This window comes from Ctenopharyngodon idella, chromosome 24 (assembly GCF_019924925.1).
Source record: "Ctenopharyngodon idella isolate HZGC_01 chromosome 24, HZGC01, whole genome shotgun sequence".
Taxonomy (NCBI): domain Eukaryota; kingdom Metazoa; phylum Chordata; class Actinopteri; order Cypriniformes; family Xenocyprididae; genus Ctenopharyngodon; species Ctenopharyngodon idella.
Genome location: NC_067243.1, coordinates 27052212 through 27073863, shown reverse-complemented (window position 1 = coordinate 27073863; position 21652 = coordinate 27052212). Strand labels below are relative to the sequence as shown.

Here is a 21652-nt window from a genome sequence, read left to right as displayed (position 1 = left end):
TGTGTCTGATTGGTTTAACCCTCAATAGCTCAGTTTTGCCCAAGAGTATTAAGAGTGTCACTTTTTTCTTGCTTTAATGAAATATCACTGATTTCCCTGAAGTAGCGATGATAAAATGACACATTTTAAGAAGGGAATTTAGGTTATTTAGATCTTATTTCCCCCTGCTCTGTGTTAGGGTCTTTCTCATTCATTTCCTATGTTTCTTTTGTTTGGTTCAGATTGTAAAAAAAAAAAAAGTCACCAAGTTTTAAACCACTCAGATTGAGAAAAGCATTACAAAAACCGGGCTTTTATTTTGAAAGTGATGAGATTGCTAGCATTTGAGCTCACATTCTCCTCCTTAATAAGAAAAATAAGTTGATTTTAAATTTCATGGCATCAACACATCTCAAAGTTGGGACAAGGCCATGTTTACCACAATTTTTCTCTTAGAAACTCCTTTCTGATATTGCTCCACTATTTTTCGCCACAGCATTGGGGGAATTGGTGATCCTCTGCCCATCTTGACTTCTGAGAGACACTGCCACTCTGAGAGGCTCTTTTTATACCCGATCATGTTGCCAATTGACCTAATAAGTTGCAAATTGGTCCTTCAGCTGTTCCTTATATGTACATTTAACTTTTCTGGCCTCTTATTGCTACCTGTCCCAACTTTTTTGGAATGTGTAGCTCTCATGAAATCCAAAATGAGCCAATATTTGGCATGACATTTCAAAATGTCTCACTTTCAACATTTGATATGTTACCTAAGTTTATGAGATTTGTAAATTATTGCATTCCTTTTTTTATTCACAATTTGTACAGTGTCCTAACTTTTTTGGAATCGGGTTTGTATATATGTGTGCCGCTAAATGTCGATAGATGACATACAGCAATTAGAATATTCATCACGTCATTGTTGCATTCGCATTCTGCCAAGTGTCAGCCCTTTACATTTGTTTGCTTCTCTGCTGCTAACCTTTTGCTCACATAATATTTTAATACAGCCAAATTCCCAATACAATTGTTTCATCTATATATTTTTCTGTTTTTGTTGTCAGACAATATGAAATGGTGACTGAAACACAGCCCATTAAGATTACATACAGGACTTGACATTAAGCCTTCTCATGTGGATACGCATAAATCAGTCATTCACTTGTACGAGTAAAACAGTTGCTTGTCTGGAAAATTATTATTATATATATATATATATATATATATATATATATATATATATATATATATATATATATATATATATATATATATATATATATATAATTATTTTTTTTTTTTTTTTTTTTTTTTTTTTTTTTTTTTTTTGTGGTGGTGGTGGAAATATGAATTTGTTCTGAAGCAATATCCTTTCAGAATATTGCAGCTTTGACATATGTAAATCTGCATATTTTTGATTGATTACAACTGCATTAAATAATGTTATGGGATTGTTTTTAAATATTTAAAAAAAAATACAAATATGAAATGTTGGAGGGGAAATGATACTTTTAAAAATGAAACTAGACCACCAGTAGGTGGCGGCAAGTAACCGTCTTAATGAGTGGGTCATTAATTCATTCATTCAAACGATTCATTCAAATGGCTGATTCATTCAAGAATGAGGCAGTTGTTTATGAATGGGTCATTGAATCTTTGACTCGACAGATTCGTTCAAAACGCTGAATCATTCAGTAATGAAAACAAGGTGTGTTGCGCTTTGGTACTGCTGTGAGTTTTGTTTGAAACTATTTTCGCTGAAAAAAAATAGAACAAAAACAGTCAATGTTCCTTCTAAAATGTAAGTGGCTTAATATTAACGACTTGTTAATTGAACTGTTGTATGAAATCAGTGTCACGTTTTTAATGGTGATGGTAGCCTATTTAGGAAAACGGCATTCTTGGTTGTGTGGTTTTGCCTACCAGTATCAAGTTATAAAAACTCCACATTTTGAATTTTTACCGCAGTATGTTTAACCAACTTTTTTTTTTGTGTGTGTGTGTGTATGCATCGCTCATGTTTCCATTTCTCCTCAAGATGGTGCACGAGCCTCAACAGCGCAACCTTGTTGTCGTCAGTAGCCTACATTATACAGACTATTATTATCCACTATCGATCGCCACTTACACTAAATGTAATAAAAATCAGTCATACTCGCGTTTTGGTGATTCCCAAGTTGCTGTTTTTTTTTTTTTTTTTTTTTTTTTTTTTTTTTTTGATCAGGTCCTTGTCCGGTTGGGAAAGTAAAGTTCGAGCCCTGACATGTTACACCAGCACTAAAATCCCGATTTATAATCGAGACGTTGTCTGACAAAATCACCATACACATAAGATAGACATTTGCTGTGATTTTGGCAATATGTACACGTAAAATGATCACTCAGGTTAGAAGCAATAGTATCTATTTTATTTGTTCTCTGACAGAGCGCACATCCTCAACTGAATGCGCTGCTGAACCACAGAGGTGCGCCTGCGGCAGGAAAGCAAGACCTCACGCTCGTGCGGTAGTACCAGGGGGTCTCGGAAGCTGGATCAGGTTAACAAGTCACTATATTCGTCACAACGTGCTTTCTTAGAAAAAAGTCACAAAAGGGGTCTGAAAAGGCGCTAAGTTGGCAACACTAATGCAGCCTTCTGTCTACAGGTCCCAGTGCGCCGCTGTCCAAAATAGCATTATGGCAATTTTGCACCGGCCGGAGGCAATTACCAAACTGGTTCCGTGTGTGTATCACACCAATGTACATATGTTGTGACAGCAAATCAAAGTTATTAATTATTTAGGCTTTATTCAAAATAAACTGGTAGTATTATTTTTCTTCAACATTATCTAAAAAACTGAATGCCTGTAGAAATAAAATTTAATGCTTTTTAATGCCATTTAAAGAGTTAGTTCACCCAAAAATGAAAATGTCACCTATTACTCACCCTCATGCCGTTCCACACCCGTAAGACCTTCGTTAATCTTCGGAACGCAAATTGAGATGGTTTTTATTGAAATCCCATGGCTCAGTGAGGCCTGCATAGGGAGCAATGACATTTCCTCTCTCAAGATCCATTAATGTACTAAAAACATATTTAAATCAGTTCATGTGAGTACAGTAGTTCAATATTAATATTATAAAGCGACGAGAATATTTTTTTGTGCGCCAAAAAAAAAAAAAATCGACTTATATAGTGGTGGCCGATTTCAAAACACTGCTTCATGAAGCTTCGGAGCGTTATGAATCAACGTGTCGAATCAGTTCGGAGCGCCAAAGTCACGTGATTTCAGCAGTTTGGCGGTTTGACACGCGATCCGAATCATGATTCGACACAAAAGATTCATAATGCTCCGAAGCTTCATGAGTAATCAATGACAGAATTTTCATTTTTGGGTGAACTTAATGACTTTTAATTTAATGACTTTTAATGCTTTTTAATGCCCTGCGGATACCCTGTTGATATATTATCCATTGTTTGCATCATATTTCTTCTGAATGATCTGCTCAAAATAGTGCAGCAGTTTTAGTTATAATATCCAAGCAGTGCTGTTGGAGTTTGTGGAGTCTTGAGAGGAATATTCTCCAGCCATTGTCATAGTACCATTGTCTTGACCATATAACCGCACAGCAAGCCATATTATTTGATAATTGTATAAAATAATCCCAAAAAAAAAAAAGCACAAACAGGGCAGAGATGGCAAATTCAGCAGCTGGAATTAGCTGAGGTGACGGCTCGCAGATAGCAGCGCAATTGACCTGTCACTCAAGTGACCACACCCTTAATTATGCAGAACTTTAAGGCTTAATATAATTTAAACGGATGAGTTATAAAAAAAATTCACCCCCCTCAGAGTTGTCATGAAGGGCAAAATTAGCTGTATAGACCAAAACCACAATTTGATCCAGGCTGTAAACATGTTTTTTTTTTCTTCTGTAAAGCTGGCCATTTTAACATGGGACTCAATGAGATTCTGTTCTCTTTTGGAGCCTGTCCCTAGTGGCCAGTCAATGAATTTCAGTTTAAGTCACTTCCATATTGGCTTCAAGAGAAACGGGGAGATTGCCGCTTGATACCGTATCATAGCAAGCAAAGCGTCTCAAATGCTCAACTGAAAAGACGCTGCACTGCCGAAACGCTTTCAAGCGCCTAGCGTTTTCAGCTGGCTAAAAACACAGACACGTGACCTAAAAGTGTTTTCTAGAGCCATTGGATAAGTTAATCTTCCCCTCCTCACTTCACACGTATCACGTGACCAATCCTGAACGTTTGAATATGCAGAAGTGCAGATGAGACCGGAGGGTTGCTGTGAAGTAGTTCAGTGAACACCTCTGACTCGTGATGACCTGTTCAGTCATGTAAACGGTGTTTGTTTTCACTCAGGGCACTCGTTCCTGGCTGAGGTGGGAGAAGACGGCTGTTTCGTCAGCTCCGAGAGCAACAGCGACAGCGACTGACATGACGGGCATCAAATTCTATACATTAACTGGGCACATCTGCCTCCACATCAGTTTAGAGTAAAACTACATCTATTTCCCTGTCTGTTGACTAATAATAATGATGATAATAATAATAATAATAGTTTTTTTTTTTTAGCATTTGTGTTAAGATGTTATGAGTCTCACGGCTGTCTTTTGAAGGGCTTCTTTGAGTTACACTAGTTTTGTTAATATATCTACTTCAACATCAACCTTGTTGTGAAGCGCTGCTTTGCTTGCAGTGCATATAGTGTAAAGCGTTTTTGTTTGTGTTCTTTCATATGAATATTTAAATTTGTTGTAGATTTTCATAAATTACTACACTGTCTAATATGCAATTTAACATGTTCTTTGATGCAATAAAGTGACACCAAGCATTCTGTTTCTTTCATGGTTTGTGAACTTTACAATGAAATGGAAGTAGCCAGAAATCTTTTTCTTTTTGTGATGTACTTCTGAGTAGAACTGTTTATCAAAAAAATAAGTAAAAATGTAGAGCGGGGCTTAGTTCTATTAATCGGTTGTTGATTTGATAGAGGCAGATCTGATTGGCGAGGTAAGAAAGGGGTGGGATTTAAGCGGACTAAATCATTGGCTTCACCAGATTGAGTTGAAGTTTTGATTAGAAATTAAGGTACAAATATAAATGCACAGATGAATCACAGTACACTCTAAAAATGCTGGGTTAAAAACAACCCAAGTTGGGTTGAAAATGGACAAACCCAGCGATTGGGTTAAATGTTTGTCTAACCTGCTGGGCAGTTTTATTTAACTCAACTATTGTTTAAAAATGTCTGGCTTAAAATGAACCCAAAATAGGTTGGAAATTTAAAAATCAGACACAATAATAATCAAAAGGTGAACATTTAATAAGCAATTTAATAAATGCTTATTGTTTATTATTCATTAAACATTAAATGTTAATTTCAGCATAATTTGGGTTTATTTTAAGCAAGCAGTACAGTAATTTTTAAACAATACCCTAACATTTAACCCAACGTTTTTTAGAGTGTAAGATCAATAAAATGTGCTTAGAAAATAAATAGATTAATGGTTAATTTAAAATATTGATTCTGCACTCTAAAAGCTCTTGAACATAAGTTAATTGTTAATTATAATTGCTAATTCCTTGTTTGTTTTTTAACCTCTATTAAACCTCTTCAAATAAGGAACAGGCACTATCTTTAATCATATATTGAAAGGGGAATAAATAATACAAAAATAAATAAAAACAAATACTAAGATATGTAAAAGGAAATTATAAAATGAATTAAACATTGTCATTTACTTGAGTAATTTAGACATTTTTAACTCTTTTGTACATTTTTTTCCGCATTTTTAAGGTAATTCCTTGTTTCATAAGAGGATGCGATTTAATTTAATGTGAGAGAATTAAAATCGACCGGTAGAAAAGCTGTTTTAAGAGTTCCTGATTGGGCGTGGCGTAACATGCTCAAGTTGGCTCTGATTGGTCAGTTAGGAAGCAGTTCTATTTTAACTCTTCACTGTGAAGGGAAAGTGAGGTGCACGCCTCTCCTCCTCGTCTAACAAACTGTGTAATTACGTTATAAAATATTTCTTCTCATTTCAATTCAGACTGTTTGACGACAGTGTATCTTTTTCAAACCGTAAATTTCTGTCATTTCTCTTCTTGTACTACCTGCTGCCTCCACGGAAACTGCATGTTACTTTTTTCAGCGTGGTTGAGGATGAACCAATCACAGTCGTTTGAGGTGAAAAGTTCATTGTTTATTAATTTTTTACATTTGTGTGACGAATTTCTAGTATGTCGCGTACCAAATTCTTGGAATTAATAATCTTAAATTATCACACTGTGATAATTACAAGTGTCTGCAACAAGACGAAATGCTGTCCTGAATTTTAAATGGGACTCAACGGAGGGTTTAGCTTTCTGGGCCGCTGTCTGTGCGCCTTCTGGTGGAGGAAGAGAAGATTTCCACGTGATTGACATGACCAATCAAATCTTTAGAATCGGCTACGGGGCGGTGCTTGCTCTTGACCGGTCACGCCCTCACGGTATGTACTGCATATAAGGACCCCAAGTCGCCTTTTACTGCCTGTTCAAGAGTATATTAATTTTATCCATGTGTATATATATTACTAAAAATAATTATAACATTCAAAACATATTTAATAAATTAACATAACTTATTTCTCTTAAAAAAAGTATTATTTTAATTTAAGTAAGACATTGGAAATCTTTCTCAGGCATCATGCAGAGGCGGCTTTTGGGGTCCTGCTGGTGGAAATGTCATTCAGTGCCGTAGTTACTCAACTCATGTCGTGGAGAATGAACATCAGTTGAGTTGAGAGTGACTGTTGTGATCGGCTGAAGTGAGGCTCTCATGGCAGGGCTGCTCTCCGCGGCTGCTGCTGCTTCCGTGCGCTGCGGATCCAGAACTTTACTGCGCTCCAGCGCTCGAGCTGCGGGGAGAATCAGTGCTGCTCATCCGCGGGTGAGACACACACACTCGTTTGTGTTTCATCAGACTGATCTCTTATATCACATGTGCTGTTTGTTTTGTCTTATGCATTATCTGACCTATATATATATATAAAACATTTGTCTGTGTGTGTGTGTTTATATAATTTGTGTGTATATATATGTAATTGTGTGTGTGTGTGTGTGTGTGTGTGTAATATATATTATTTTGTGTAATATGTAATATTGTGTGTGTGTGTGTGTGTGTGTATATAATATATGTATATATATGTATATATATATATATATATATATATATATATATATATATATATATAATAATTATGTATATATGATGTATATATGTGTGTCTGTGCGAGTATGATGTAACAAATAACTGTGTCAAGGTGAGGTAACTGCTAGGTATGTTTCATTCATTTATGACTCATAATTCTGCTCATAATTCCTTCTTTTCTCAGTTTTTAGCCCTGAACCGCCTTAGACCAGTCACATCCATAGGGAATCACTACACATTCCCGATCTTACCTTACTCCACTGACGCTCCTAAAGGTAAGATGAGACCAGATGGCTGGACAGAATCATTTTCTCCAGAATCATCATTCACAGAGTATCTTCTTCCTCAGATGGTAAAGCGAGCGGACCAGAGCCGCGGCCGGGAGGAGGAGGAGGAGGAGGAAGGAAAGGAGGGAGGAAAGACTGGAAGAGTCGATTGCTAAGGGTAAACCCTCAAACCTCCTTCTGAAGCTCACCAAAACTTTCTTTATTTTAAATGTGTATATTAAACTTATACACTTAATCTATAGATGCGTGTGTGTAAATTAGTGTTGTCAATCGGTTAAAAAAACTGCACATTTTTTCTGTAATTAAAAACATTGGAGTTTTTAATATTTTTATATTATAATAATTTCACAGTTACTCTCCAAATTAATGTAGAAACAACTTAAAGACAGTATATTTTAAATATTTGTTTGGCATATTTTTATAAAAGAAGGCCAGTATCACTGATACTAATGCTGTACTGATGTCTCAGTGAAATTGATATTTTAAAAAACATTAATTATAGACATTCAACATTACAGTATAACTGAAAGTTATTAATTTCAACATTTATTAGGCTTTAAAAAAAAAAAAAAACTTTTAATTTAAGTGAACTTAAAACAGTCCTCACATAAACCCATAATAATGTTATAATTACCTGTGGAAATATACAGAAATTGAATAAAGTTATCAAACACTTTACAGTCTTCACTGCATAAGTTATAAATGAAATGTAGATTAATCCTTATTAAAGCTACAGCATTCAGTTATCTTTGTTCTTCGATGAACATTAATGACAGACATCACAGCAACTGGTTTATTAGGCTGCTGTCACTGCCGAACATGACGCGCATCTCATTTTCTCACAACTCTCTAAGTTAATTTAAGACGTTATTTAACTCATTTAAGACTGCTCTTATGAGGATACTCGACAAAACAGGCATTTTGGCATAATTCTGTGTGTTATTGTTTGTTCAAGCGCAAAACTGAACTCGATACTGGCGCATGTCTTTCTGTCACGAGTCATGTGTGTCACATGACACAACATTCACAGACAGCACATTCTCGTTTGTCTTGTGGCACTTGAATGGTGTAAAAGCATTTGCATTAATAAAAGTGTGATTATATAATGCAACGCTAGATTATGATGGAAAAAATGGATGCTGCTTTTATTGCATTAAATATTTTTAACGCGTTAAGGCCCGTACACACCAAGAATGATAACTATAAAGATAACGATAAAGATACAGTTCTAAAAATCATAAAAAAAAATGTTATATATATATATATATATATTTTATCTATCAAAAATAGCACTGTCCACACCACATCTATATCGATAACGATATAGAGAAACAATATCATTATGATCACTTCCAGAATGATTTTTTTCCAACTGTTGAATGATAAAACACTGCCAGCCAATCAGAATCCATTCTAATTTAAGGGCTCGCACATTTAAAATGGCAGACGTCATTGCGGAGAAGTTAATCGCCAAAGTCTAGAAAACAGGGTTCCCACGCGCCTTGAAAGTACTTGGATTTCAGACGCATGAATTCAAGGCCTGGAAAGTACTTGAAAACAAATATCGGTCCTTGAAAGTGCTTGAATTAAATTTGAAATCAATTTTGTGAAAATTATAACATGCCCCTCTTAGTCTTTGTGATATTATTTTACAGTCAGTTTCCAAGTGTTTTCCATTGCGGTACTTCCCCTTGCTTATTATTAGGCGGGGATTGGACATTTGAGCTGTGACACATGCTGTGTCTGAAATGAACATTCTTGTAGGGATGTGCGATTTTGATCATGGACGATTAAAAGGTCTCCACGATCTGCTTTTGAAGAAATATCGTGCTATAGTGCTTTCTCCGCCTCTGTCTCAACATACAGTGTAGTACAGAGCAACATACATTCACATCACATGTTAACACAGCGGTAGACTCACGGAACACTGCAGTTATTCACAATCACAAAAGTGTATTATTTACATGCCTTTTAAAGCTTTGCCGGTTAAACATTTTATCAGCGTGCTGGTCTGACACCTGCTTTTCTGAGCAATACACCCGAAGCGCGCACACCCAAAAATCCTGTCAAACGCTGCATTTGCTGGACAAAGTTATCATTCGCATCTTATTCTGCTAATACTGTCAATACACACAAGGTTTACACCATCGGTTAAGTGTAAAGTTAAAGTAAACAGCTGAGAGAAAATCGAATGCGTGTCAATATATTAGATGCGCGCAAGAGCCTTAAAGGGACAGACAACACATGCTGCGACTTGTCCTTGAAGGGATAGATCAACCAAAAATTAAAATTCTGTCTTTATTTACTCACTCTAAAGTTGTTCCAAACCTGTATTAATTTCTGTCTTGTGCTGAACACAAAAGAACATATTTTGAAGAACGTGGGTAACCAAACATTTGCTGGTACCCATTGACATCCATAGTATTTTCTTTCCTATGAATTCACTGGGGACCAGCAACTGTTTGGTTACCCACATTCTTCAAAAAAAACTTGTATGTTCAACAGAAGAAATTTATTCGGGTTTAAACCAACTCCTAGGGTGAGAAAATAATGACAGAATTTCCTTTTTTTTTTTTTTTTTTCTTCAATTTCTTTAATACAGTAGCTTTAACAAGAAACTCATAAATTAGTATTTTTATCTTCATCCACTTTATCTGAAAGTCTGTCATTCTTTTTTCTTTTATAATTTGTTACCTTGTAAGGCTACTTTTTTAATATATAGGGAAATTAGTTTGACTGTACTACTCAGTCACTGGCAAAATAGTAAAACCAACATGAAAAAGATTTGTGATCAAATCATGAATCATGATATTTTTGCCATATCGCCCACCCCTACTTATTAATTAGAATATTATGCATACTATGTAGATTTAGTTTTCCCCCAAGGGGCTGTTTTCCCCCACTCTACCCTAAATTCACAATTGTGAGTTAAAAAGTCAGAATTGCGTGATTATAAAGCCACAATTGTGTCTGATAAAGTCAGAATTGTGATATATAAATTGCAATTTTTTTTTTTTTTTTCTCAGAAGTGCCTATTTATATCTCTGAATTCTGACTTTCTTTTCTCAGAAGTGCATGGTTATATCTATAATATATTGTATATATTCTGACTTTAAGCCACAATTACGATCCATATAATCCTTTTTTTTTTTTCACTCAATTGCAAAATGTATTTTTATAATATTTTCTCTATATTATAATGTTTTCACTCAAGTAATGATTCATAAAAAAATGCAAACGAAAACTAGTATGGAATAATTGTTAACATTAGGGATAAGAAAGCTGCAAACGGTTTTAATATATTTCCAAAATTAATGTGCAAATGATTCTGTACCTCTTCTGGGTTAAAATGGATGCAAATGCAATAGGAGGATTAAAATACTAAGTACTGTAAGAGGTCTTTCATGACGCTTCATATGCTGGGATGTGAATTTGATAGGTGCTTGATATAAAAATAAACGGTGCTTTAAAAAGTCCTTGAAAGTCCTTGAATCTGGTGTTCATGAAAGAGTGGGAACCCTGAGAAAAAGCCACCACTGTTTGACAAGTCAAACCCCCTTTTTAAGGATACTTTAAAGAAAATGTATATATGGAAAACAATCGGTCATACCCTTGGAATAAATGGTGGAAGTATTAACGATGATATCATTATGCTAGGCAAGAAAACAGTGTAACATAAAATTACCATAGGTATCCAGCGCTAGTTTCGACAGCATTGTCTTGCTTCATTTGAAGTTGCAGTGAAAAAGTCTAGGTGTTGTTTTTATTCCACTACATTGACTTCGTCACCCAAATTCACTGTTAGATTAGATCGATTACACTAGCTATTCACTCAAAACATAGCATGCTGAGGACATCTGCTGGTTAAAGCCGTGTAAATGCAACAAGAACAGCAAAAACATGTTGTACACACTTTGAAACCGCAGCATTTGAACTTCGAATAAACAGACCGCTATCGTTCGTTGGTGTGGACGCAAATACAGTTTTTGTTATAGTTATCGTTATTGGTGTGAACGGGCCTTTAAACTGAAAGAATGAATCACATGCGTTAATGCACACAGCTGTTCAAAAGTTTGGATCAGTAAGATTTTTAATGTTTTTGAAAGAAGTCTCTTCTGCTCATCAAAGCTGCATTTATTTTATAAAAAAAAGTAAGAATGTGAAATATTATTAGTAAATTAAAATAACTTCTATTTGAATATACAAAGCTGATTTTTGGAATCTTTTGTAAAAATACAAAATTCTTTACTGTTTCTCTTGATCAATTTAATGCATCCTTGCTGAATAAAAGTAATAATTTCTTTAATTTCTTTAAAAAAAAATATTTTACTGATTTTTATATATATATATATATATATATATATATATATAAATAAACTTGTGTGTATCATTATGCATTGTATTATGTGAAGTAATATTGATGTTTTGTCATTACAGTAATGAGAATTAAATTTATCAACCTCTTGAAATAGTATTTGGTTTCTATATACAAAGTATTCTTATGTATTTGTTTTTGAGGGGGTGAATATATTGACAAAATCTATCACGTGAAAACAGTAGAATTGCACAGAAGACACATGAGCTGACTGGAAGCGTATGAGTTGAACATGTTTCTGCTCCATCATTCAGGGAGATGTGCCATGGGACGACAAGGACTTCCGCTATATTTTGATCACGATGGGAGGCGTTGCGTCCATCCTGCTGTACCTCTACCTCAGAGATCCGGGCAGAGAGATTACCTGGAAGGATTTTGTCCATCGGTACCTGGACAGAGGACTGGTGAGAATGATTTAAGAGTCCGTTCTCAATAACTGATAGATTTGTGAAGAACGTTGGCAGGATATTGTGTGTTTTTCTCGATAATAAACACATTTGACAGCACACACAGTGAAGTGGCATTGTCTGCTCTGAAACTCTTTGCTCTGCACAGGTTGAGCGTTTAGAGGTCGTGAACAAGCAGTTTGTCAGGGTCATCCTGGTCCCCGGGGCCGACTCCTCTGAAGCAGTAAGTGATGATGATTTGCTGTACAGTAGCCTGTGTATTTGTGGTCTGGCACTGATATGCACTTGTTTGCCTTCAGAGCTACGTGTGGTTTAACATTGGCAGCGTGGACACGTTTGAGAGGAATCTGGAAGCCGCTCACTATGAGTTGGGCCTGGAGCCGTCGCACAGAGCAGCGGTCATCTACACCTCTGAGAGTGACGGGTGAGTCACCGACCGCTCCTGCCTACGGTTATCTCTCTGTGTGTGTGTCTGTCAGGGATGCTCGATTGTTAAAAGATGGCGATCTCGATTCAAACTCTCACGTGATCTTATTCCTAAATGACAGCAATTCGGCTCTGACTATTAAACCTTTGACAAGTACGATCACAGTGAACGTTCAGATCTGTTTTCTGATCCAGAGAGAGCCGTTGTCATGTATAGATATGAAACAGCTTCACAAACTGCAGGGCTCCATACAAAAAAAAATTCATTAAGGAGCCATTGGCTCCTACAGGGGAAAAAACAGGTGCCAAATAATTTTTTTAAGAGCCACACAACAATGAACTTAAAATTTTAAATCACTTACTTTTAGTCATCCTGTTGTTTATATATCTCCCCTTTACATTTTCGGCATTTTCATCTTGTGACATTTCTGGGAAATGAATGTCACTATTTTCACTTAATACTATTATAGTTTTTGTTAATATTTTGAATCCGATTAGATTTTTATATTTTCTGCTTTCATTATATTGAATAATATGTGTCAAATAATGTTCTTAGTCTTTCCTTCCTGAAGCTACAATAGTTTACTTTGAATCAAATGAAAATAAATATAAATATATGGAAATAAATGTATAAATAAATATTAAATTTGGTGTAACCAAATAACAGGGGGAATTGCTATACATACCACTTGACTTTGATTAAATAAACAGGCCGAAATACAGCGGGACTCTTACTTTGAAATGTATGTGCTTTACTTTTGCTGCTAATTCAAGTTCAGATGAGGAAGATGAGGAAAAAAATGTTTTTACACATTATAATATTAATAATATAAAGTGAACTTTGTCATAATTGATTAGCATTAGTTCATAAGCAATCTGTTGACAAATGTGCGCTAATCATTGATTGCGAGCTGCTCTGAAGCACTGTTGCGAGAGCCTGAATCATGCGCAGCAGCGCCAACTTTTGACTTTAAAACATGCAGCGCTCACATTCATTTAATGAAATTAATGTTAATAATCACATTAGGGTATCACGATTTGTTTTTCCATCCACAAAATATAAGACGCCTTAAAATGATCGTTTATACTCTTGTTATACTGTTTAAGGCACTGAAGACTTTTAATGACCTTAAATTTATCTGATGAGAGCGGAGTGGAATAATGAAAGTGATCAGCATGATTGATATTCAAAACGGTAAACACGCAATGCATTGTGTGTGTATCTGCAGTCTGTAGAGCCGGTTTCCGCTTTTGAATGACAAATAGCCTATTAGACGAATTTACATGAAGAAATAGGCAGTCTCCTTTACAGTAGAAGTCGGCGACAACACAGTCGGCTTTCATCAGCTCTAGTTCTTTGGCGTCTGTTTGGTGTGTGATATTTTTCCATACCTGTTCATATTTCGGCGCTGTAACTCAGAGAAACTTTCACACAATCTCATTTAATTACGTCAACACAGCAAATGATGTGATAGGCTACTGGTCACAGAACACGCAAATAACATGCAAATTTTACAGTCATAACGTGTGAATCTGTATGGTCGCCAGTAGCGACCTCAGCAAAAATATCACTCGCAAATTAATATTTTTAGTCACAAATGCAACCGTTTTAGGCGCAGTCTGGAGCCCTGAACAGTCTTTTCAACCACACAGTATCATTATTCCTGTTACATTAATTCATATTATCACTGAAGTACTGGAATAAAAGTTTATAGTTCGGATATAAACACTGATGTCTACAGTAGTGATCAAAATAGAGTAAATCACCTTGTGAAAGAAACTTGAGCCTTTTAAATAAAGATTGTATCAAGTACATCGTTACACAGTCTCTCTTGATCAATTTAATGCATCCTTGCTGAATAAAAGTAATAATTTCTTTAATTTCTTTAAAAAAATATTTTACTGACACAGTCATTTGTAGGTGGCGACAAATGACTGTTCATTCATTCAGGAGATTCATATAAAAACGCTGATTCATCCAGTAATGAAACAAGTGAAGTCTTTATGAGTGAGTGGATTTTTTTTTTTTTTCCCCTAAATAATTCAAATTAATTAAACATTTTTAAATCGGCTGCAGCAATTAACATTTTGTCAGAACCTCTAGTAAATTACATATTGTTTTGTTTAGTTGTCTGTTTAGTATCGTGGGAGAATTGTGATCACTTTATATATACACACACACAACTACCGTTCAAAGGTTTGGCGACTGTAAGATTTTGTAATGTCTTTGAAAGTCAAGTCAGCTTTATTCTCATAGCTCTTTATACAATACAGATTGTTTTAAAGCAGCTTCACAGTGATAAACAGGAAAATAACAGAATCAATGATGCAAACGTCATCATATGAGACAAATTCAAGCTCTGCTGTAAAGCAGCTCAAACTTTTGAACAGCAGTATATAGTCATACGTTTATAAAAAGTAATACTTTTTTAATTGCCTTTTCTTTTCTTTTTTATGTTTTTATTATAATTAAGAAAATAGTGATGCACTGAAATGAATATTCTTAGCCGAAGCTGAATATGATACACTTGGCCAAATGCTGAATATTGAATGCATTTTTCCCATTTTTTCCCATTTATTGTGCCAGTTTTTTTTCATTGCATATACAGTCAAACCAAAATTTATTCAGGCACCTTGAACATTTCATTCATTAAAGGGCTAGTTCACCCAAAAATGAAAATAATGTCATTAATTACTCACCCTCATGCCGTTCCACACCCGTAAGACCTTCGTTCATCTTCAGAACACAAATTAAGATATTTTTGTTGAAATCCAGTGGCTCAGTGAGGCCTGCATCGCCAGCAATGACACTTCCTCTCTCAAGATCCATTAATGTACTAAAAACATATTTAAATCAGTTCATGTGAGTACAGTGGTTCAACCTTAATATTATAAAGCGCCGAGAATATTTTTTTGTGCGCCAAAAAAACAAAATAACGACTTTTCAACAATATAGTGATGGCCGATTTCAAAACACTGCTTCATGAAGCTTCGAAGCTTTACGAATCTTTTGTTTCGAATCAGTGAGTCGGATCTCCTATCAAACGGCTAAACTGCTGAAATCACTTTGACTTTGGCGCTCCAAGTCACTGATTCGATTCGCAAAGCTCCGAAGCAGTGTTTTGAAATCGGCCATCACTATATTGTTGAAAAGTCGTTATTTTTATTTTTTTTTGGCGCACAAAAAGTATTCTTGTCGCTTTATAATATTAATATTGAACTACTTTACTCACATGAACTGATTTAAATATGTTTTTAGTACCTTTCTGGATCTTGAGAGAGGAAATGTCATTGCTGGTGATGCAGGCCTCACTGAACCATCGAATTTTATTAAGAATATCTTAATTTGTGTTCTGAAGATGAACGAAGGTCTTACGGGTGTGGAACGGCATGAGGGTGAGTAATAAATGACAGAATTTTCATTTTTGGGTGAACTAACCCTTTAATACAGTTTATTCACTATAGTTTAAGTTAAACTTAAGATAAACTTATAGATTTCAGAGTTAAACTGTCAGAAAAAATGTATCTTAATTATGTCAGATAACACTTAAGCAAACATGGTCAGGTCAAAGTGTCTGAATGATTTTTGGGTATAATATGTTAGTTTATTTTGCTATCCTCATTTACATAAATGAACTATAGTGTCCTGCACCCACTAGTAAAAATATATCAAAAATGTCTGAATAATTTTTGGTAAAAATTATAAAGCACCTGCAGAGAAGAATTTACTGTGAATAGAAATGGAAAGCTGTCCAAAACGTGCAGCACATCAGATAATAGGCCTATATTTCTATAATTACATCACAACTGTTGCGATTTGATCACATTCTCACATCCATGCCTTGTAAAATTTCATGAAAAGGGTACCGGGCAACTGACAAGTAACACCATTTCATCGATTAATTTTCCTCGCACTTCAAACTTTGTACCCTTGCTAAGGGTGTCCAGCAGATGCCACCGCAAGCTCATGCAGCGCGTGTATTAGGAAATATAACATTCTGCCATTTATTTAGCAATTGTTTAAGGCCATTTCGTGATTTCAGTCATCATACAGTAACCAGCAACAACCACTCCTTCCTTTTCTCATCAATGACACGAGATGCAGTGCTAAACGCGTGTCTTTCTCTGACACTTTTAAACGCTTCCACACTGCTGACATGTTTGCTGCATTTAAAGCGTGGCCCCTCTCACGCAGTTTTTACAATGTTGTGGCGTTTTGGAAATTTTATTTGTTATTGTGAGTAATGAGCGGAGTCTGAAAATGTTGATCATTCCAAGATGGTGAAGGCTTTCAGCAGTCTAGAGCAGTAATAAATCAATAATATTAAACTTGGCTAATATAGTTATATTAATGGTAATATGCCTTCCTCTTTCTCCAGGTCTTTTCTAATGAGTTTCATTCCCACCTTGCTTTTAATTGGCTTCTTGCTTTTCACTCTGCGACGTGGGCCAATGGGAGGAGGGATGGGTGGAGGAAGGGGCGGGCCCTTCAGCATGAGTGAATCCACCGCCAAGATGATGAAGGACAGTATAGACATCAAATTTAAGGATGTGGCTGGATGTGAAGAAGCCAAGGTGGAGATCATGGAGTTTGTCAATTTCCTAAAGAACCCAAAACAATACTTGGATTTGGGTGCTAAGATCCCTAAGGTATGACCTGACCGGAGGAAAACAAGCCGATTGTTTTTGGCAGACCTTCATTATTGATCCTCCTCTGTGTTTCTTCAGGGTGCTGTGTTGTCCGGTCCTCCAGGAACAGGTAAAACGCTGCTGGCTAAAGCTACTGCTGGAGAAGCAAACGTTCCCTTCATTACAGTCAATGGCTCAGAGTTTCTCGAGATGTTCGTTGGCGTCGGTCCAGCCAGAGTAAGTCTGAGCAGTGAACTATTGATTTCAAATTATTGTAAATTCCGGTACAGTACTTACTTTCATTTTTGTTTTTCTCTAGGTGAGAGACATGTTTGCGATGGCAAGGAAGAACGCCCCATGCATCCTCTTCATCGATGAGATTGATGCGGTGGGGAGGAAGAGAGGAGGTGGGAATTTCGGCGGGCAGAGTGAACAGGAGAACACACTCAATCAGCTTTTGGTGGAAATGGATGGTAAGCGGTCCAACGTTAAGAACTGTAATAAGAGCTCATTTTGAAATATTGGATATATCTCATAGTTTGGTTTGTATAAATTCTTTTGAGATCTTGACTTGTCTTTAACCTGAAAAATCCTTTAAAGATGCCAAATCAGCAGTGTAACTTATTTGTTTTTACAGGTTTCAATACAAGTACAAATGTTGTAGTTCTGGCTGGTACGAACAGACCTGATGTGCTTGACCCTGCATTAATGCGGCCAGGGAGGTTTGACAGACAGATTTACTTGGGTAAGAACTTTTCCATTTACATTTTGTTCAGTGCCACAGAATAAAAAGTTTAATATAACAATTGGCGGTCAACTTGTATATCGCCTCGGCTGTTTTTCTGCATTTTTTATTATGTTTTTCTGTTTAAGTGTTGGTCTTTTATTTTCACAGCACTTAAAACCTTTATTTTGACAGCGCAGAGAAAGCTGGCGTCTGACCTCTCATTCTCCATTATATTACAGTGTTTGTTTAATAGTTCTGTCTAATACATCATTAGAGCTGTTAAACAAAGAAAGTAAACAGTACATTAAAAAAAGTATTTTATAAATTGCTCTAACCATTAGCGTTCAAACTGTCTGCATTCAGCAAACGTATTTATACCATTTTAAACAAGTCTTTGAGTTTCTAATAAATATTTACTTCTGTGAACCTCACAAACTTTAGCAAATCCAGCTGTTGGATCCTTTGAAATGACTGCTAATAAAATTCTTGTGCAGTGGGCTTAGAACAAATAAGTTCCACTGAAGAGTGTCTAAGGCTTGTGTTCTCTCAATCCTTCAGGACCTCCTGATATTAAGGGCAGAGCATCCATATTCAGAGTGCACCTGCGGCCCCTCAAGCTGGACCCCAATCTGGACCGTGATGCAATTGCAAGGAAGATGGCAGCTGCCACTCCTGGGTTCACTGGTGAGTGAGTGACGATTTAATTAGATGCTAATTTTCCTATTGAAAAGAATAACTGTGCATGCCAAAGCAGGAAAATTATATGTTGTATGATAATTATATATTTGAAATTCATGTTTAGGAGTAGGCTGATGTAGTTGATATGATAATTAAGTAATCCTAAGTGTTGCCATAATATTGCTGTGTTATTGCTATATAAAGACCCCAAATTTTCTCTCCTCCAGGTGCTGATATTGCAAATGTCTGTAATGAAGCAGCTCTCATTGCTGCTAGACATCTGAATGAATTCATCAATGTTAAGCATTTTGAGCAGGCCATCGACAGAGTCATCGGAGGTAAAGAAATGCAGAATATCCTACATACATCCTACTAACTGATACTTGTGATCTACATGTTCAGATTTGTTGCCAAAATAACGCAGGAAGTAAAAAAAAGAATAATTGTGAGACACAAGTTTATTGGTAGGACCTTCTCTTCTTGTCTTCTAACTGCAGTCATATAATTCCTTAGACAGATTAGTGACGTCAGCAGTGGTGTACCTCAGGGTTCAGTCCTGGGTCCCATTCATTTTCTAATCTACATGCTTCCTTCCATCAGACAACGCAAAGTAGGGATATGAACTTACTTAAATAATACTCTCCTCTTTAGTGGAGCTGTAGCTGAAGCTTTGCGTATGTGATTTCTTGAGTCGGAATGAACTATCCTGAGTTTCAAATCAAATACATTTTTAGTCATTGATATTTTGTGCTCTCATCTTTCAGGGCTGGAGAAGAAGACTCAGGTATTACAACCCACTGAGAAAAAGACAGTAGCCTATCATGAAGCAGGACATGCTGTAGTGGGCTGGTTTCTCCAACATGCTGACCCATTGCTCAAGGTGAGGACCCTAAATGTAGTTTTATAGTTCAGTTTAAATTGAGTCATTCGTCTGTAAATTGTTTTATCGAAATGTATTGGATTCATTCACTTGTTATCCCCTAAATGTGTGTTCCAGGTTTCCATAATTCCAAGAGGTAAAGGCCTGGGCTATGCACAATACCTTCCAAAAGAGCAGTTTTTATATACACGGGAGCAGCTATTCGACAGGATGTGTATGATGCTGGGTGGGCGCGTGGCCGAGCAGGTGTTTTTTGGCAAGATCACGACTGGGGCTCAAGATGACCTTAAGAAGATCACGCAGTCAGCGTATGCTCAGGTAGAGAGATTGTGCTTGCTTTGTGTGCTACAGAATTTGCTATAGAGTCATTATGCACAGATTTTCTAATATGTTTTCCATTTAGCAGAAGCTTTCATCCAAAGCAATTTACAAAACACTTACAGGAACAGTCAATTTTGAGTAGAGCTGAAAGTAACTGCCAGAATAGTCGATGAATCACTTTAACAATCATTAAAATTGTTACCAGATTAACAAATTAATTGTTAATGATTAAACAACACAGTGGTGATAGCTCATTGATTGCTTCTTGCTGGTTTCAACCTATAACTTTTTGGTTACTAGCCAGATCACACTACCTTTATTTGACAATTTTTTCCACTACTTTTCTCATAGATTGTGCAGTTTGGCATGAGTGAGAAAGTAGGGCAGGTGTCATTTGACCTGCCCCGGCAGGGTGAGATGGTTCTGGAGAAGCCTTACAGCGAGGCTACGGCAGAACTCATTGATAAGGAGGTCAGAGATCTGGTCGACCGGGCCTTTAACAGAACACTGGAACTCGTCACTGAGAAACGAGAGCAGGTGGATATGGTGAGAACAACTTGCCGCCTGATGTTATTTTATCCTGGAAAACAGTTGTGCTTCAACCCACGCTTGAATTTAAATGGAGGGAAAGCATATCTAGTGGCCATTACAAAAGCTTTTAAAGTAATATCAGAGATATCACAACTACTGACCTGCGGAGTGCCTCAGGGTTCAGTCCTTGGTCCTACTATTTTTCTCATTTGCTTGCTTTCTTCCTTCAAATAATGCAACCTGGCAGTATAATCTTCAACAGTTAAGTTGAGGTCACTTAGCTGTACCACAAAGCAGAGTTTTTAGTTCATACGAAGAGATTTATAGCGGTCATTTGAGTGAAGCTAAGCTTTCTAAGTGACATTCTGTTTAAAATTGTATTAATTGAATACAAATATGCGTTTGTTTATGTGAATAGGTTGGTAAGCGTTTGCTGGAAAAAGAAGTTCTAGACAAAGCTGATATGATAGAGTTGCTGGGACCCAGGCCATTTGAGGAGAAGTCCACATATGAGGAGTTTGTGGAAGGCACTGGCAGCTTTGAGGAAGATACAAGTCTTCCGGAAGGGTTGAAGGACTGGAACCAAGAGAGAGAAGAAAACCAGGAGGAGCCTCCAGCTTCACAGGAAAAACAGGCTGCTTAAAATGAACACAGGCCTCAAAATACTTTCCACCTGCCTCTGATACTTGCCTTACTATAGAAAATTGGTGGGAAAGGAGAGTCTTCTTGGCTTTATAAAAGATTTGTGAATTTTGTTGGTATTTTCACTTCCCTTGTTAATTCAAAGCAGGGGGGATATTATTTTATTTGAAATTCCTTAATCTTTGCGTTATGTTGGCATAAACTATGCCGGGTAAACTTTAACACGCAACACCATGAACTCTTTATGGCACATCTGCAACTCAGAATTGTATTAGTTATTTCTTTTATCCTTCGATTTCTGCCATTATATCATAAACTAAATTCTATCCTTTTATGTACTCTTCCTCTTAATAGAAGTGGAAGAAACTGTATATTTGTACAATTTTCATTTGTGTGGTCTAAGAAAAAAATGTTTTGAAAAAGAAATTATTTAATTAAATTAAAGGATTCCTTTCATACATTTGTTTTTCCCTTGGGGTCCATGTTAGTCAAGGTTTCTCACCAACAACAGTCCTTATTTTTCTCATGACCAATTTCCACCTTTTTTCTGACCCTTAGAATTATTTAGGTAATT

The 21652-nt window shown here is 36.2% G+C and overlaps 2 protein-coding genes across 4 annotated transcripts in view; both read left to right on the top strand.

Annotated features, from left to right (window-relative positions):
* The window catches only part of tdrd12 (tudor domain containing 12), a 48702-nt gene extending 43879 nt beyond the window's left edge, over nt 1-4823 (top strand). For both annotated transcript variants that reach the window (XM_051883530.1, XM_051883531.1), the window contains exon 38: nt 4343-4823. In XM_051883530.1, coding sequence (XP_051739490.1) covers nt 4343-4416 — 74 coding nt within the window. In that variant the 3' untranslated portion in view covers nt 4417-4823. The remainder of the gene's footprint in view (nt 1-4342) is intronic.
* A 1840-nt stretch (nt 4824-6663) lies between these two features.
* On the top strand, nt 6664-21538 carry afg3l1 (AFG3-like AAA ATPase 1). Of its 2 annotated transcripts, none has more exons than XM_051883568.1 (16): nt 6664-6914; nt 7360-7450; nt 7525-7616; nt 12089-12241; nt 12393-12467; nt 12544-12668; nt 17050-17320; nt 17399-17536; nt 17619-17772; nt 17937-18044; nt 18585-18710; nt 18932-19042; nt 19469-19584; nt 19702-19902; nt 20257-20451; nt 20855-21538. In XM_051883568.1, the coding sequence occupies exons 1-16, from the start codon at nt 6804-6806 to the stop codon at nt 21077-21079; spliced, it is 2292 nt and encodes a 763-aa protein (XP_051739528.1). In that variant the 5' UTR covers nt 6664-6803; the 3' UTR covers nt 21080-21538. The 2 variants fall into 2 exon arrangements, with proteins under 2 accessions (XP_051739528.1, XP_051739529.1); XM_051883569.1 differs by having other exon boundaries at nt 7525-7619; nt 12092-12241.
* The last annotated feature ends 114 nt before the right edge of the window (nt 21539-21652 follow it).

Coding starts and splice junctions, on each gene's coding strand:
- afg3l1 (XM_051883568.1), top strand. CDS start 6,804: ATGGCAGGGCTGCTCTCCGCGGCTGCTGCTGCTTCCGTGCGCTGCGGA. Junction 17,537..17,618: donor TTGGCGTCGGTCCAGCCAGA/GTAAGTCTGAGC, acceptor GTTTTTCTCTAG/GTGAGAGACATGTTTGCGAT. Junction 19,043..19,468: donor CATCGACAGAGTCATCGGAG/GTAAAGAAATGC, acceptor CTCATCTTTCAG/GGCTGGAGAAGAAGACTCAG.